At 27.2% G+C, this 16,506-nt stretch overlaps 1 protein-coding gene across 1 annotated transcript; it reads left to right on the top strand.

The window, feature by feature from the left end:
* Nucleotides 1-910: 910 nt before the first annotated feature.
* Nucleotides 911-1,887, top strand: LOC108331279 (zinc finger protein 1). Its single transcript, XM_017565930.2, has one exon. The coding sequence runs from the start codon at nucleotides 950-952 to the stop codon at nucleotides 1,739-1,741; it is 792 nt and encodes a 263-aa protein (XP_017421419.1). The 5' UTR covers nucleotides 911-949; the 3' UTR covers nucleotides 1,742-1,887.
* The last annotated feature ends 14,619 nt before the right edge of the window (nucleotides 1,888-16,506 follow it).

Here is a 16,506-nt window from a genome sequence, read left to right as displayed (position 1 = left end):
TCACACACAGTGGGCCTGGGTATGAAGTTGTGCCTTTTAAGTGTCTATCCAGAAAGCAGAACAACTGAGGAAGCAGAAAAAGCCAAAGTGAAGGAAATTTTTATTTCCAAACGAGAGACGCAAAGGGACAGTTTAACAACAACTGGGGACATGTTGGCCTGATTGATGGACTTTCAAGTACGAAGAGAAGTTTGTTTGGTTACGAGTTTGGTCTCCATTACAATGTTTGGCTGTGTGTCCTATATGACATTATTAGGTTCGCTTTTGAACCCGCGCGTGATGGCATGATAATCTTCTCCTGATCCTTGCTGCACCCAAGGGCCAACTACAAATGTTGTACCTTAATGCTGCTCTCCAACACCAACAATGATGCCACCATATGTGTCTTTACATGACCATATGACAGAGACCAGAGACTTCACTTCACAACATCTTCTAAAGGGTGAGGCTCCAAATCATCCAGCTCATGCAGATTTAAATCTTTTTTACCTAAACTACTTCAACCCAAACCAAAAGCTTTTTGCATGTGTGGGCCACCATGTAAAAGTACAATGCAAATACACAATTGCATTAGTCTCACTCTATACAGCAGGCCACATGGGTGGTGACACTGTCACTCCTGGATTTTCATTAAAATTCAAAAATACTGTCTACAACTACTCTCTGCTCTATCTTTTCCATTAACTTTCTACATTCATCATCAAAATCTAATTAACTTCACAATAAGCTGATTACCTCTGTAATAAACCTAACCCACTAATCTGATGCTGACCTATTTACAAATATATAATTCATTCTTTTTTCATACACTTACCTGTGACAGTAAATGATAAAAAATAGAAAAAATAAAATAGGAATATGGTTTGAGCCTCCTTCAATATACTCCTTTTGTCCATTTAAAGCTAGGTGTCAAGAATCATCATACTAGAATTTTATAAAGTGACCTACAATGGAAACGTTGAGCTACCAGGCTCCCTGTGATAGCCTTTCTGTTGGAGTGACTCCTGCAAGTCCAAGCAAACCATTGCAGAATCCACAGAAGAAACTTGAGGAAGAAGAAGAGGGAGAAAAAGAGAAAAAAGGAGATACTTTACTGGATCTAAATGTCCCTGGTGATGATTCTGCTACTGGGTGCAGTCCGGTGCTGAATCTCATCACTTGTCTGGAAGCGGATTTGTCATCAGAAGACCCCCATGAGCCGAGAGTGTTCTCTTGCAACTACTGTCAGAGGAAGTTCTACAGTTCACAAGCTCTTGGTGGACACCAAAATGCTCACAAAAGAGAAAGGTCCATAGCAAAGAAAAGTCACAGATCAGTATCAACCATGGTGGCCCCAGCAACAGCTTTTGGAATTCCCTTTCTCCACAATCACCTTCCTCACTATCCCACTGTGGCTTCTCTGCCTCTCCATGGTGCTTTTGGTAATAAACCGCTTGGAATTCAGACTCACTGCATGATTCATAGGCCTCCTCCTCTTCTTCCTCCTCACTTCTCATTCAATGGTTTTTCAAACACTTTTGGACATCATAATGGGTGGTCAAGACCCCTTATTACTCAACAACCTGGGATAGGGAAGTTAACTATGGAAAGTTGTCGCAAAACATCACGAGACAAAGTTGACAGATTACAACTCAAGTCAGCAGGTAATGAAGAAATAAGTGAATATCTGGTTAGTGGAAATACTGGTTTGAAGACTGGTCAAGAGAAAAAGAAGCACCTTGACTTGTCCCTAAAACTCTAAGCATCATGGAATTTAGTCCTTGATTAGAAGGTTAATGTTTTGCCAAATTTATTGTTTAACAGCTTGCAATAAGATAGTGTTGTAAATTTGTTTATGAGAGGATCATGTTCTTGGAAGTTTGTTAATTCCTTTTAAGGAAGGTTTAATTTTTTGTTTTAATCTGAACATATAGGCAGTTTATTTTCATATCTATGCTAGAATCTGCTACTATTCCTTTCAACTTGGAAATCAAACTCGCCGAGGTAAAATCATTCTCAAATTGAAATCAATCAAATATCTGAATTGCAATAAATCAATTCCCACTATCTTCACTGTTGATTTATTAATTTCCATCGATCAGATATAACTTTTCCAATGAAAATTCTGACAAACTGAATACATTTTTGGACTTGTAGAAGAAAATAAAAACGTTATAAATGATACATTTATTATAAAATGTTTCTATCAGTAAGCTTTGTGTGTTAGTTTAGAACTTCGAAAGAAAGATATACATCTACATGGATTAAAAATGAGTGAAATGTAGGAATACGAGATGAGAGTGAAATATATACATATATTTTGAAATAAAGATTTGAGTGTTAAAAGTTGGACTAAAATTGAGTTGGATTTGAATGTTAGGTCTAGTTGTTTGAGATGAAGTTAAATTTCAAGTGAGAATGGAGGGTTAGATTTATACTAAAATGTTGAGATTTTAGTGTTAGATTAGGAATTTTAGATAAAATCAAATTTATAAATTAGAGATGATTGAAATTTGAACATTAGATTAAAAATGAGTGAAATTTGGGTGTGGTTGAGAATTCAATATGAAATTAAAGTTTTAAGTGATTTAAAAAAAAAAAGATTGGTGTATCATATTTGAATTAAAAATGAGTAAGATTTAATTAAGAGTTTCACATTAACTTACCCAAACTTGAAAGAGTGAGATTTAAAGGTTTAACATATAAAAGTGAGGAAGAGAGTTGAGTATTAAGTAAATAATTAGAGATAAATGAAAATCCTCTATATATTCAAGTGATTAAAATTAAATTTATAAAAAGAATTTTCAAAATTTAAAGTGCTGAATTAAAGATTAATATATATATATATATATATATATATATATATATATATATATTGTTATTTATTGCTTTACGATTTTATTTATTTATTTGATTATGATAGAAATAGGCAAATGTTAATGAAGTATTAAAATTACAGTGAATTATATGTAATATTAACATATATAAATATTAACAAAATATTTATAATATAATTAATTGTGTATTATTGTATATTTAAATATAATTGTATATAAAAAAAATTCTGCAACTTTTTTCATATTTGTTCATAAGATTTAATGCACTCTTTTATTTCTTATATTTGGAACTGAATACTATCAACACAAGCAGGCTAACAAATTATTTTTAAACTAAAATTATTTTACACTAACAAACATCTTCTTTTCAACTTAATTGAATAACATTACAGACATATATATTATCTAATTATGAACAATGACTAGGTAGGTGTTTGTCCACATATGGAACAATACATTAGACTTGTTACATATTACTTAAGTTTTAGTATGTTAGAAGAGACTTGTCCCATTTGCCAGTGCATCTACAAGGTCACAATCGTCAAGTAATCTCAAATCTTGCAAAGATTTGACTGCCTTAATATTTAATTAATAACTTAACAATATAAGTCCACCTAGTGACACTGAATCCACCCAATAAATTGTCTTGGTTACTAGAACTATAATGCATCATCACATCAGTTTATATAATTCAAGAAACTTAAATAAATTATCTAAGTTTTCAATTGTTTTACTTAAGCTTTTAAATTTAATTTTAAATGTATATCAGGAGTATCATTTCATTCTTACACTTCTTTATTGAGTTAGAATCTTAATTTGATAATTATAAAATTGTTATATCAATTCACAGTCAAAATAAATCATAGTTATAAACATTTTCTTTTAATTAACACAACCCAGCTTTTATAAGCAAAATGTAATAGCATTTATCCAAAAAAAAACAATTAAAGCATAATTTTTTTAGACTAAAATATAAGTTTACTCTAAGACATCACTTTTTAAGTACTTCTTTCATGTTAACTTAGTGTGTTTTTTTAAGAAATAAAAATGTACCCCTTGTTTAAAGTATTACAAGTTTATTATTATTATTTTTAGAGCTTATAGAAACTCAATTGTCCTGTTTCCATCATACTTACCGTTGCAAGCAAACCTTATATTCAAAAGTGTTTTAAAAACTTTATAATATTAGCTAGTTTTTCAATTGGTTTCTTGTGATAGACCCCACCAAATCTACTACGACTTATTTTTGCGTGATTGACTAGGAGACCTGAAAATCTGATTTCTTATAATATATCTTAAACAAAATACGAATTATCTTAAATAAAATAAGGGTTAAAATCATACACTAAAATAACAAATGTGTTTGACCTAAGTTATTTTAGGTTTTTTTATTAATAGTTTTGGGTATTACATTATCACATGAAAGGTCATACAATATCACATACAAGTAATACTATTTAATGTAAAATTATGTTAGTCACTTCTACATATTTACTTCAAAAAATATCATTAACAAAAAATATTACAATAAATTGTATTTTTGAACTTATTTTAATTTAACATGTTTGTTTATCAAACTAAAGATTTTGATAAAATAAACAGGAGAGTTGGTAAATAGATAAATCAAGCATAAAAGAGATGTTGAATCACAAAAGAAGAAGATTGAGTTGTACAAATTTAAGGATACTCAATAACTTTATAATTTGGATACTTTTCAATCTATTTAACTCAATCTTCTCCCTCAATTACTGGCTTTCATTTGGTTTTTTTGTTTATCAATTCTTTTTCAACTTTGTCAAAATCTTTCGTTGGATACAAAACACCCAAAACTAAAACAAGTTTAGAATTACTCTTTCCACTATATTTTTTTTTATTAATGGTAGAAATAAGCTAAGGGAAGAACTTATGTTCTATTTTGATTTTAGATGTGGTGATAGTAAAAAAAATGTAAACTTTTTTTATCACTACAAAGTATTCTTACATTAACAAATACGACAACCACAGAAAAATGGACATTCATGCAATGTCATGACTTATTTCCTTAATAAACAATTATGTCAACAAATGAAAATGCAAAAAATAAAAAATAAACTTCAATAACAAAGTAAAACCAATAATGACGCATAAATGAATTCCCAAGTCACTACCATGTTGTCGCTGGAAAACATACCTTAACTCACAAGAGTGTTTTGGTGTTTTTGTATATGGAAAGGAAAATAGGAGAACTCTTGATTTGATATATATAAAAGAAATTGTTGGACAATAAGAAGTCTTACATAAATAGCTTCCACTTGTTTACAAAAATGTTATTGTACATTTTTTACGTGGAGCTTATTAACTGTTAAACATAAATGACTATTTTTGTATTGATGAGTGTAATAGAAGAATTAAATATGTTTTTGGTCTTTAAATTTAGATGCATAATTGGAATTTGTCACAATCCCAAACTTTATTACATTTGATCCCTAAACTTTGAAAATGAATAAATGTAGTCTTTTTAATCAAAGGATGTTAATTTTTTGGACCTTGTTAAACAGTATATAATATATTATCATTTGGGTTTGAACATATCAAATAGTATAAACAACTCAAACTCTAATATCCAACATGTTTGACACTTGAAATTTTTTTTACATAATTAGATTAAAATAACTATATCTATTCATTTTTAAAGTTTAAAAGTCAAAATATATGAAAAATTAAAATGATAATGAATTCCAATTGTACATTCAAATTTATCACGGATCACATGTATATATAATGGATTAGGTAAACTAATAAAGCTTTTTTTTTCTCTCGTTATAATGATTTTCAATGTGAACAAAGGTTTCAATTTTCACTATTTTAAAATCAAGAAAAAATAGTTATTTTATTTCAATAAAAAGGATAAATATGACAGAAAAGAAAGAAAGCATCGATTCCTTTGGTACTAATTGCTGAATAAAGTTAAAAGAAGCTTGGTGGAACTGGGAAGCTCGTCTTCTGCAACTTACCGATCGAGGATTGAAGCTGGATGGTGGAGTTAGCAATTTGGTGATATAAAGTAGTTACTGGCCCACTCAATACGAGTTCAGATTGTGAATGGGCTTTCCAGCCCAAACCATTAATTATTCTTGATCCGTTTTCCTCATTAAGTAAGGAACAAATTAATTTTTTTTATCAGATGACTAAAATAAGGCAATTGCTTCATGCACCTTATTAATTTCTTCCCACATCCCATCAATTTTCAAAAATAACCATTTAACTTTTGTAAAATTTATTTCCGGATTATTAATTCCGAAATAGATTTTCCGAAATTTCCAAAATAATATATCCAGGACAAAATTTTCCGAAATAAAACTTTTGGAATATTTTTTTGTAATAGGATTTTTCAAAATAAAATTTCCAAAATGTGTGAAATACATTTTGGAATAAAAGAGTCTTATTTGTTTTCATTTATAAAAGTAGAATATATTTTGTTATTCCATTGATGACCCTAACTCCCATCAACTTTATGAGGGATACTAAATTTGAATATACTTTTGTTAAAATCAATGAACGATGCTGCAATTACCAGAAAGAGATTCAATATCGTCTATGTATTGTTTTTTTCATTGTAAGTAGCTATTTTTTGTGTGTGGATATATATATATATATATATATATATATATATATATATATATATATATATATATATATATATATATTAATACATATTTTAAAGATAGACATTTTTCTAAATTTCACGTTAAGTAATAAAATAATAAAAAATGTCCAAAATATTAACACTGTTAAAATAAAATCCGTAAGCCTTACATAAAAAATAAAAACAGAGGTATTTAAATGAAAATCTATAAAAAAAAATATAAAGTGCTATATAAATGAGATATGAGGATTTAAGTCAGAAAATAAAGTAGATAAAATATATAGACTAAAATACTAGAATCGAATGTGGATGAATTAAAACCAACTTCGTATTGCTTCAAACACCACATGATTTTTTTCGTTGAAATCTATTTAATTTTATTTATCAAATATCTTAAATTTAAGCCAAACTAACATATTTTGTTATGGGTTTTTCATCAAACTAAGCATACACTTAATCAATTTAAGAATAAAAAGAGTAAGAATATGATTTAAATCAGTTCTATAAAAAACAACTTTTTATAACACTAAGAATAAAAAAACTTGGCTAATTGAGCATTTTAACAAACAGTATATTTTTTAAGCTACTTTAAACATTTGCTACATGTATTACTATCTCATTCATATATCTTTCAAATTAATAATATAAATTAAGAAATGCTTAATAAAACTAAACTATTAGTATAATTAGTAAAAATATTCGTAATCAATACATTTGAATTTGTTAAATGTGTAAGGTTTAGTTTATTTAAGACAGAGAATATAGTATAAGTTAAATGAGTAATCAAAAAGTTTGTTTTTAATTTATTGTTACATTTAAAATGATGTATTTTTTCATTTAAAATTTTCTAAAATTTAAACTATTTACACTCTCTTTAAAATTCTGGACTGATATTTTATGATGATTATGATCACATTGCACTACTTATGAGATAATTGAAAGTATGTCAAAATATATCAGTAAAAATATTTGATTTAAGTAAGATAGTATTTCTCCTCCAACTAATTGTCTATTTTTTCCTTTTTTGAATTTGTGAAAGTTGTATATTTTATATGTTTGAATCAAATTAAAAAATAAGAATAATACAAAAATATATAAATAAATAAAGATGTTAGTTGTGTAGTTAGAAGCTTTTAATTAGTTATATTAGAAGTTTTGGGTAATGAAGTGATTGCTTTTTTTTTTCTATCTACTTTAAGGTAAAATGAACTACTAACCTACATTTATTTAATTAGATTGTTTTAGATTTGTTGGAAATGTGAAAATTGTTGAGATTAAATTTAGTGTCTCTTTGCAATTGTAATACTCAAATTGTTAGTTCCAATTGCCTTATGTAACATGATTGAAGTTTGACTACTAGTCATTTTTCATTTGAGTTAGTTCATAAAAAATTCCAATATATTCAAATTATGACTTAAAGTTTAAATTAAATTTATCTTAAAATATTTTTTTTTCTTTAAAAACTCTCATCATCCAAAAAGCATTTGGTCAATTGAGATGTAGTATAGAAATTGATAGCTTATATCAAAATGTCAATGAAGAAACAATGTACATTAGTATTGATTCTCTCTTACGAAAATATTGGCATTCAAACACTCAATTGAAAACTCAAATTTTGTATTAAACGCTAAAATAAGATAAATATCAAATATTTAATAAAATAAATTATTAAATATTAGTGGGTTAATGGTGTGTGACCTATTGTAGTGACAATTCCACCCCTAGAAATAAATGTGAATAGATGGTGTCCATTATCAGATGTCATTATAGTGTGCTTTCCATCATTAACTTAGCAATTATGGCCGCACTCTTTTATTCTTCTTCTTTTATTATGTCTAATTCTTTCTCTTAGTTTATTTTTCCTTTATTTTTTTTAATTTCTCATTTCTCATAATCACATCACATCTACCTAGATAACAAATAATTTAATAATTTAAACATAATAAAACTTTATTTTCAGTAAGTTTTATGTTTTCTGAATTTTTTTTTAAATTTTTTTACTATTTTCATTTTGTATGTATGCTTTTTTTTTTTAAATATCTATAACTTGTTGTATAAAATGGTATATGTGATTTAAAGTATGGATATTTTATTATTAAAACATAAAATTTATAATAAAAAAAGTTAATTATTCAAATTTTATTTTAGAATTCTTTTCTATAATTTTTTTATTGATTTCTTTCTAAATTTTTGATAAATTTATCCTTTTATAAATCAGAGTCCATAATAAACATCTTGTTAGATAACAGAACAAATTTGTTCGATCATAATTTTTATTATGAGTAAGTTTTTGTTTTATTATTTTAGTTAGTTTTTGAGATTTTTGCATAAGAATTTTGTATTCTACCTCTTTAGGATAAAGGCAAATATCTATTAATTTAAAAGCGTAAATGTATTTTCATATTTCTTTCATCAGTCTTCTGTAAACATGTATAACTTTCCTTGTAAGAGTACTGATTTTGAGACCTATAAGCTTCAACCTTTCACTACAATTGTATATGTTTGGTGATTTGTGGTCTGCTAAGTAGTGAAAAGTCAACATAATTCAATTAAGTCAATTTGGTTCAATCTTGCTATTTTAGAAAAAAAGTATATTTTATATTAAACATAATAAATGAACAGGAAATTTTGGTTTAAACTATTTTGGTCATTTAAGTTGGTATAGTTATTAATGTAAATACAATTATAAATACCAGTAACTGAATTGAAATGAAATATATAAGTAATTGTTACGTTAATTTTGGATTTGTTTTATTAAGGCTTAATATTAATTTTTGTTTATATTTTCGTCAATTTCATTTAATATGTAATTTATTTTTCTCGAGTGTTTAATATAATCATAATTTTTTTAATTTATATTCAATTTGACCAACATTTAAATATATGGATAAGATAGATGGATAATGTGTGTCACATATCAGTTTGTGATTTTTTTTAAATATTTTGCTTTTAATTTTAAAAAAATTGTCTATTTGTCAAGTTAATATTGTGTTACATGACAATGTTAGTATCACATTCAAGTTAGTGTCAGTGTCACATGTAAAGTCAGTATTAATGTCACGTGTCAGTGATAGTATTACTGTATCTCATTCAGTTTTCATTTTCATTGTTTTTGTTCAACTTAATTCCAAATTTTGTTATTTTTGTTTAACTCAGTCATAATATTATATTTTAAAACAAAAAATCTTCACTGTTTTTCAAATTGGATGAAAAATTTCTCATTCTTTTAAAATTAAAAGATATTCTTTTCATTATTTGTAAAATTAGAAGGAAAATTTTTCATTATTTTTAAAATTACAAGTATAATTCTTCATCATTTTTTAAATTAGAAGAAAAAATCTTAATTATTTTCAAAATTAGAAGAAAAAATTTTCATATTTTTTAAAATTAGAAGAATATTCTTCATTATTTTTAAAATTAGAAGAATATTCTTCATTATTTTTAAAATTAGAAGAAAATTTCTTTGCTACTTTTAAAATTATAACGAAAATTATTCATTATTTTAAGAATTAGAAGGAAAAATTCTAATTATTTTTAAATTTAGAATGAAATTTATTTATTATTTTTAAAATTAGAAGAAGAATTTTTCATTATTTTTAAACAACTCTAACTCTATTTTTACATGTAGAAAAAAATCAAACATAAATCTAATAATTATATTCCAACAATGTGATTAGAGTTGGTTTAAAAATAATGAAATAAATAATTAACAGAAATGTGATTTTTAATAAAAATTTAATTTAATCTCAATTTAGAGAGACAAAATTAAGATTAAATTTAACAAAATTAAAAAAATTATGACTAAATACAACAAAATAAACTAAATTTTAAACTGAAATGAATATAAAACATTGACACGTGACAATGACATTGACACCTGAAACTGATATTGGCTTGACACGTGGTACTGGCATTGTCATGTGCCACAACATTGATTTGGAATAACTTTTTCAAAAAAATCAAGAAAAAATATAAATAAAATATTCTAAAAATTAAAAAAAAAACACGAACTGACGTATGACCCAAATGTTCATCTATAGTTAACAATTTAGACAATATCATGAAAATAATTAAATTGAACATAAATTACAAAAATAAAAATTGCAGATTGGAAAAATGGATCTCACTTTGAGTAAAGTTGACCAAAATAAAAATCAAAACTGGTATTAAGTTTTTATAAATTATACATATATTTTTCAATAAATGAAAATCTATTAGCTTGCTAAATTCGTCTATATAATTTTACCAATCTTAATCATAAATACAAATATATATATATATATATATATATATATATATATATATATATATAAAAGCAAATTGAAAAGTTATTTTAACTTGGATTGATATTTCAATTCCATATTAATTTTATGTTTATCTATTATATTATAAATGAAATTTAAAATGATTGTAATTATTACTTTAATATTTATTACCTGAAAACAAAAAAAATTATTTTGAAAATTTAAATTTTAATTACAATTAATAATATAACATAATTAAATCGTGAAATTAAGAATAAAAATTAATCTAGATTAATCATTTCAATTATTTCTAAACTGTCAATTTCCAAGATTTGTTTGGAAAATATCTATTAGCAATGGTGAACTATGAAACAACAAATTAAACTGAATATTTTAAGTTAACGATTCTAAATGAACAAGCATTACGTATTGAAATATTGTAAATGAGATTTAAAGTTTTCATATGATAACTTATTTTTAAATATCTCAACAGCCAAATTTGTGTATATAATCATAACTTTAATAATTTACTATTATAAAACATCTGTATCAAAATATAGTGACATAACATAAATTTGAAAACTCTATATCTTCAATAAATTTTAAACATTTTTCTTAAAACTTTTGTATTGTGTAAAAGTTAAAAAAAGATAATAAAACTTATAAAAAATAAATTATCATGCTATAATAATTTTATAAGAGTCTAAGTCGTAATCCTATGTACAGTATTTAACATTGAAATGTGCGATTTGGTGTTTCCGAGGTAAAAAAAAAAATGGAAGAGTGGAGTGAAGAGATGTATGTATATAGGGATTAGAAAAATGGAATAAAGAAGTTACTTGGGAAATGATTTTGAACAGAATTCAAAAGGATTTGTATAAGAATAAGGGAACACATTCATTGCCTTTCAAATATTGCCGCATGCGCCACCACTCCCCTGCAAAACCCAACACACAGTACAAGAAATACACTAAATTTTAAAATCCACAATAAAAAATTAATTAACTTATTTTTTCAAGCACAAAAAAGTTTACTTAAAACATATTTAGTTTCCATTCATTTCATTTTTGCTAGAGTGAGAAAATAAAGAAAGATTTTTTTTAATTTATATGATATGATACTTTATTCTGTTGTTGATGTTGTTTTGTTTTAAAATATATTTCATTATTGAACTATAATCCATGGTAATTTTATGGAAAAAATCTTTTTAATAATTATTTTTTATAATTATTTTATAGTAATATATGTGATAGTTTGTGATTAATTTATTTTAAATATATAAATTAATAAAATAGTGACGTATAATCTGTTATAAAAAATATTATTAAAAAAAATTGTTAAAATATCATAATTATAATCTTATATATTATACTAAAAATATAGTTTACCTACCCGTTTTTCACCTTGGATTTAAATAAATACTTATTAATAGTTGAGATTTATGCAAGGATTAAATTAAATTAAATTCATGTAACGAATAAGAAAACTGCTTTACCATATACTTTGTCGGGTAATTATTACTTGTCGAAGAAACACTTTTAAAAAAAGTGAGGGATAAATGTTAAACTTGGTCAAATTGATGTGTTTGGTTGAATCTTTTGAGCTCTGGATTTGTTCATCATACCTGGAAAATGGAAACTACTAAGAATAGAGTGCTTAATTAAAATGCACTTAAAATTTTGTAACTTGCTGTTTTATTTATTTATTTATTTTTATCTAAATAATTTATTTTTTATCTTATTTCCAGAAATATATACGTGGAAGGTGAGAAATGTTACTATATTCATAGAATTTTGTTAATATATTTTAAGATAATGTTTTTTTAAAATTAAACAGATTTCTCACTATCTTATATTAAAGTTTTCAATTTTTAGAAATTATTTATTCACTAATTAATACATTAATTGATGTTTTATTCTTTATTGATTTATTTTTGAAAATATTACTTTTTAAAACGTTTTAGTTTTAAATAATTTTTTTAAAACTTAGATATTTTGATGTTTTAAATTAATTTAAGAATTTATTTTTTCTTCCATAAATATAAATATTTTTATATTTCTAATAATTTAATTGTTTAGTTTTCTTTTAATAAATATAGACAAAAAATACTTTATATTTTTTAAAATTATAATAATTTAATTTTTTAATTAATTTTATATTTAAACTTGTTTTTTAAAAATAGATATTTAATGTGACATCCCAATTATATATAAAGCATATATAATTAAGACGTCCTCATGCATAATATAGGAAAACACTTGAGAGTAAATAGGATTACAGTCATCCTCAAAGTAACTTCAGAATCTAAGCTTAAACTCCAAAGAGATCTAAAATGTAAGCTGAAAGGGAAATAGTATTTCGGAATACAGAATCAACTAATAACATCCTAGGAGACTAGGCAGCAGCATTGTCTTCAACTTCCAAAGCGGTCTCCAAAGGAACCTCATCGCCTTCTGCTCCCATCCAAATGGATGATCATACACAAGCAATACAAATAAGCAAGGGTGAGCTAGATATAAAAATCATGTTATTCAATCACACATGACATGCAAAAGTCACTCAAACATGGTACATTGACATCACAAGACTCATTGCTTTATAGACCGACTCGTCCGGACCAGAATGATTAACGAGCTATGGCGGGTTATGCACTCATGGTGGCCTCTACTGCTTTGCAAAGCCGTTGCCAATGGGTTCCACCCTACCAAACTCACGAGGTTAGTCCGTTCCGCGCCCTGAAGCATACTGGAAGCCTCCAAGACTAGGACCTCCTGCTACTCCTCACCACATGGATCAATCCTCTCTACTTGAGAATGAAAGACCATTGGAGCGTCAGGGAAACCCTTAAGACTGAGCTGCCATGCAATCATTCTACACACCACCTGAGCACCACCATGTATCCTTTCCTTGAGGATCATGGAATTACATTCATGAACCGTACTGTCACTTTGAAACTTAACCCATACATGAATATCCAGATACCATCATATTATCACAGTAAATCCATACACATCCCATACTTTCACACACTTCCCACATAAATCACATGATCATATCATATTATGCATCCCAAACACTTCACACACTAGAATCAATCAAGATAGAAAGCAAAAGAAAAGGCTTGACCCAAAATAATTCGCACAGCGCATCTACTCGCAAGACGAGACAGAAGGATCTCGCACAGCGCACCTTAGTTCGCATAGCGAATTAAGTCGCAACATACATCAGACTTCAAACCTCTCGCATAGCGCACCCAGGTCGCTATGCGGGAACCCAGACAGAGACCAACCTCCCCAAAGCTCTCGCTATGCGCCCCACTCGCCCTTCGAATTAAATGAGCAGTGATCCCAGACCACTACCAGTCGCATAGCGACAGGATTCGCCATGGCGAGTCCATAAACAGTGAGCATCACCCTCTGGTAATTCGCACAGCGCACCATCTCGCACAGCGAATTACCAAGACAGTGAGCACCCTCTACAGGGTCTCGCTATGCGAGGCAACTCGCATAGCGACACTGCATAATCTGCAGAACGCAAATTCTGCAGAATCACACACTCACACTGATCCTTACCATTTCTAGGACTCTTGGCTAACTTCTAAGACCTCCAATTCGAGTATTAAGTGTAATTATACTTGCCTAGATGATCCAAATCCTCCCCAGTACTAAACTAAAGGGATTAATTCCAGTTTTATCTTTTAAAACATCAATTCCTGCAACTTATGGACCCAATTTCACTTCAACCATTTTGCTAAAGACTTTACTCAGTTTTCTGATCCTAACTAGTTCCATTGACTCATCTAAACTAGCCCAAACTGCCCAATTGGTCACCGGAGAAGAACCCAATGTCTGAAATCATCAAACTCACCTTCGACGCCAGCACATATGACTAGTCACAACTGACTGGACCAGGTCAGGGCTGCTCTATGATTAGGGATGTGCCAACTCAAGTTTTTAAGGTTCCTCTATCCTACCAACAAGTACTCTTAACAAACCACAGTTAATTTGTCCAACCCACCCAAACTGTCCTATGGTACTCTAGACCCCAATTGCCCAATTTCAATACTCCACTTCCCTCACAGTAACCTAAAACAGTACATGTACCCACTCACTATCCATTTTAACTATTTCCCAGAGTTCTTACTCCAATCCAGAGATCCAGTACAGCCAACACATGCTCATCCCAATCAAACAAGGTTCAGTACACCATGGATACACACTTTCACATATTTAACAGATTCCAATCAACATGCTCACCATCAAAAATACACTTAACAGTAAGACAAAACCTAATTTATCAAACATATACATCATACGTTTCAACAACACAAAGAAAAATAAATAGCTAGCTCCCCTTACCTTGAAGTTGAGCAGTATAGCCAACTAGAGTGCCCTAACCGTGCCTTCACAGCGAAAACCCAAACAGTGCCCTACAACCACCTAAATGGTGATGGAAACAGCTCTTAGAGCTAGAATAGACAGAGAATCAAAAGGAGCACCATGCAACCAGTAAAGTTGCATGCCCTAAGTTCAAGAAGAGTGGAGGAATTGACTTACCCGTCCAAATCAGAATGGGAAGCTCTCAACTCCGTGAGCGAAAGAACACCACCTAATTGAAAATGCAACGGTGGAAAGTGGTGGAAATGTAGAGAGAAGTCAGAGCAAGAAGAAGAAAATGGAACTGAGTTTAGAGAGAGAAAGAGTAACTGGAAAATGAGCTCAGATTATGCCCTTAGCTTCTTGGACCAGGCTGCAGGGTCCAATAGCCTTACATTTTCAAGCTCTTACATTTAATATTTTGATTAGTTTAATTATTGAATGTTTCCTCAACAAATATAACCTAATATTTTGTAATTAATTCAATTATTTTGTTTTTATTTAAAAAATAAGTTTTTTTAATATTTTTATTATTTAATCTAAAAATCATTATTTTATAAATGATAATACTTTATTTCATTTTTTATAAAAAAAAATGTGTTCAAAAGTATTATTAAGAATTATTATTTATAATTTTAAGTAATGATAAATTTAAATTAATATTTTAGAATTATAATTAATCTCAATATTTCATGATATGAATGGTATTTTTTTAAAAATATCAAAATTTAATTGGTAACTACATTGAATGCCATAATAACTAAACAGGGTTGATTTCACCATTTTAAGAAATTACATATAACACAATTGAATTAATTATATTTGAAATTATTTTATTTTTAAATGATTTATTTATTTAAAATAATTTAAATTATCGTTTTTTATTTTTTTCTTTGAATAAAATATTTTAAGAACCATAAAATATAAAACTTTGAATATTAAAACGTTGTTACATTAATTGAATAAAAATAAATGATTTATTACAATTAGTGATACAACTTTTTTTCAACATAACAAAATAAAAAACAAAAAGAAATTTGTAATACAAAATAAAATACTTAAGTTATTTGAGTAGATTTTGAAATATATAATCAGTCAAACAATAATATATATATTCGTCTCCATCTTCACATTAAATTGAAAAATTAAATATTATTTTTTTAAAATTTCGTCAAAATAAAAACTATAATGAAAAATACCTACGAAAATAGAATCGTTTGCCATTGTAATCCAAACGAGGTAATAAAATTTTTGGTAATTTCTAATTTTATCAACTATAATAACATATGCCAATAAGAAAATTTCTAAATTACCGCCCGATAAATGTTTGTTGAATAAAATTTGGAAAACACAAAACCTAATTTATTATATTTTATTATTATCAAGAATTCAACGCGTACAATCCTACTTCACCTTCACCAGCACGTAGAGAGACATAATATAAG

The sequence above is a fragment of the Vigna angularis genome, chromosome 4 (assembly GCF_016808095.1).
Source record: "Vigna angularis cultivar LongXiaoDou No.4 chromosome 4, ASM1680809v1, whole genome shotgun sequence".
Taxonomy (NCBI): Eukaryota; Viridiplantae; Streptophyta; class Magnoliopsida; order Fabales; family Fabaceae; genus Vigna; species Vigna angularis.
Note: the sequence above shows the minus strand (reverse complement) of the source record. Positions and strands in the feature narration are given on the sequence as shown.

Excerpts from the sequence above, each read along its gene's own strand:
- LOC108331279 (XM_017565930.2), top strand. The coding sequence starts at position 950 with ATGGAAACGTTGAGCTACCAGGCTCCCTGTGATAGCCTTTCTGTTGGA.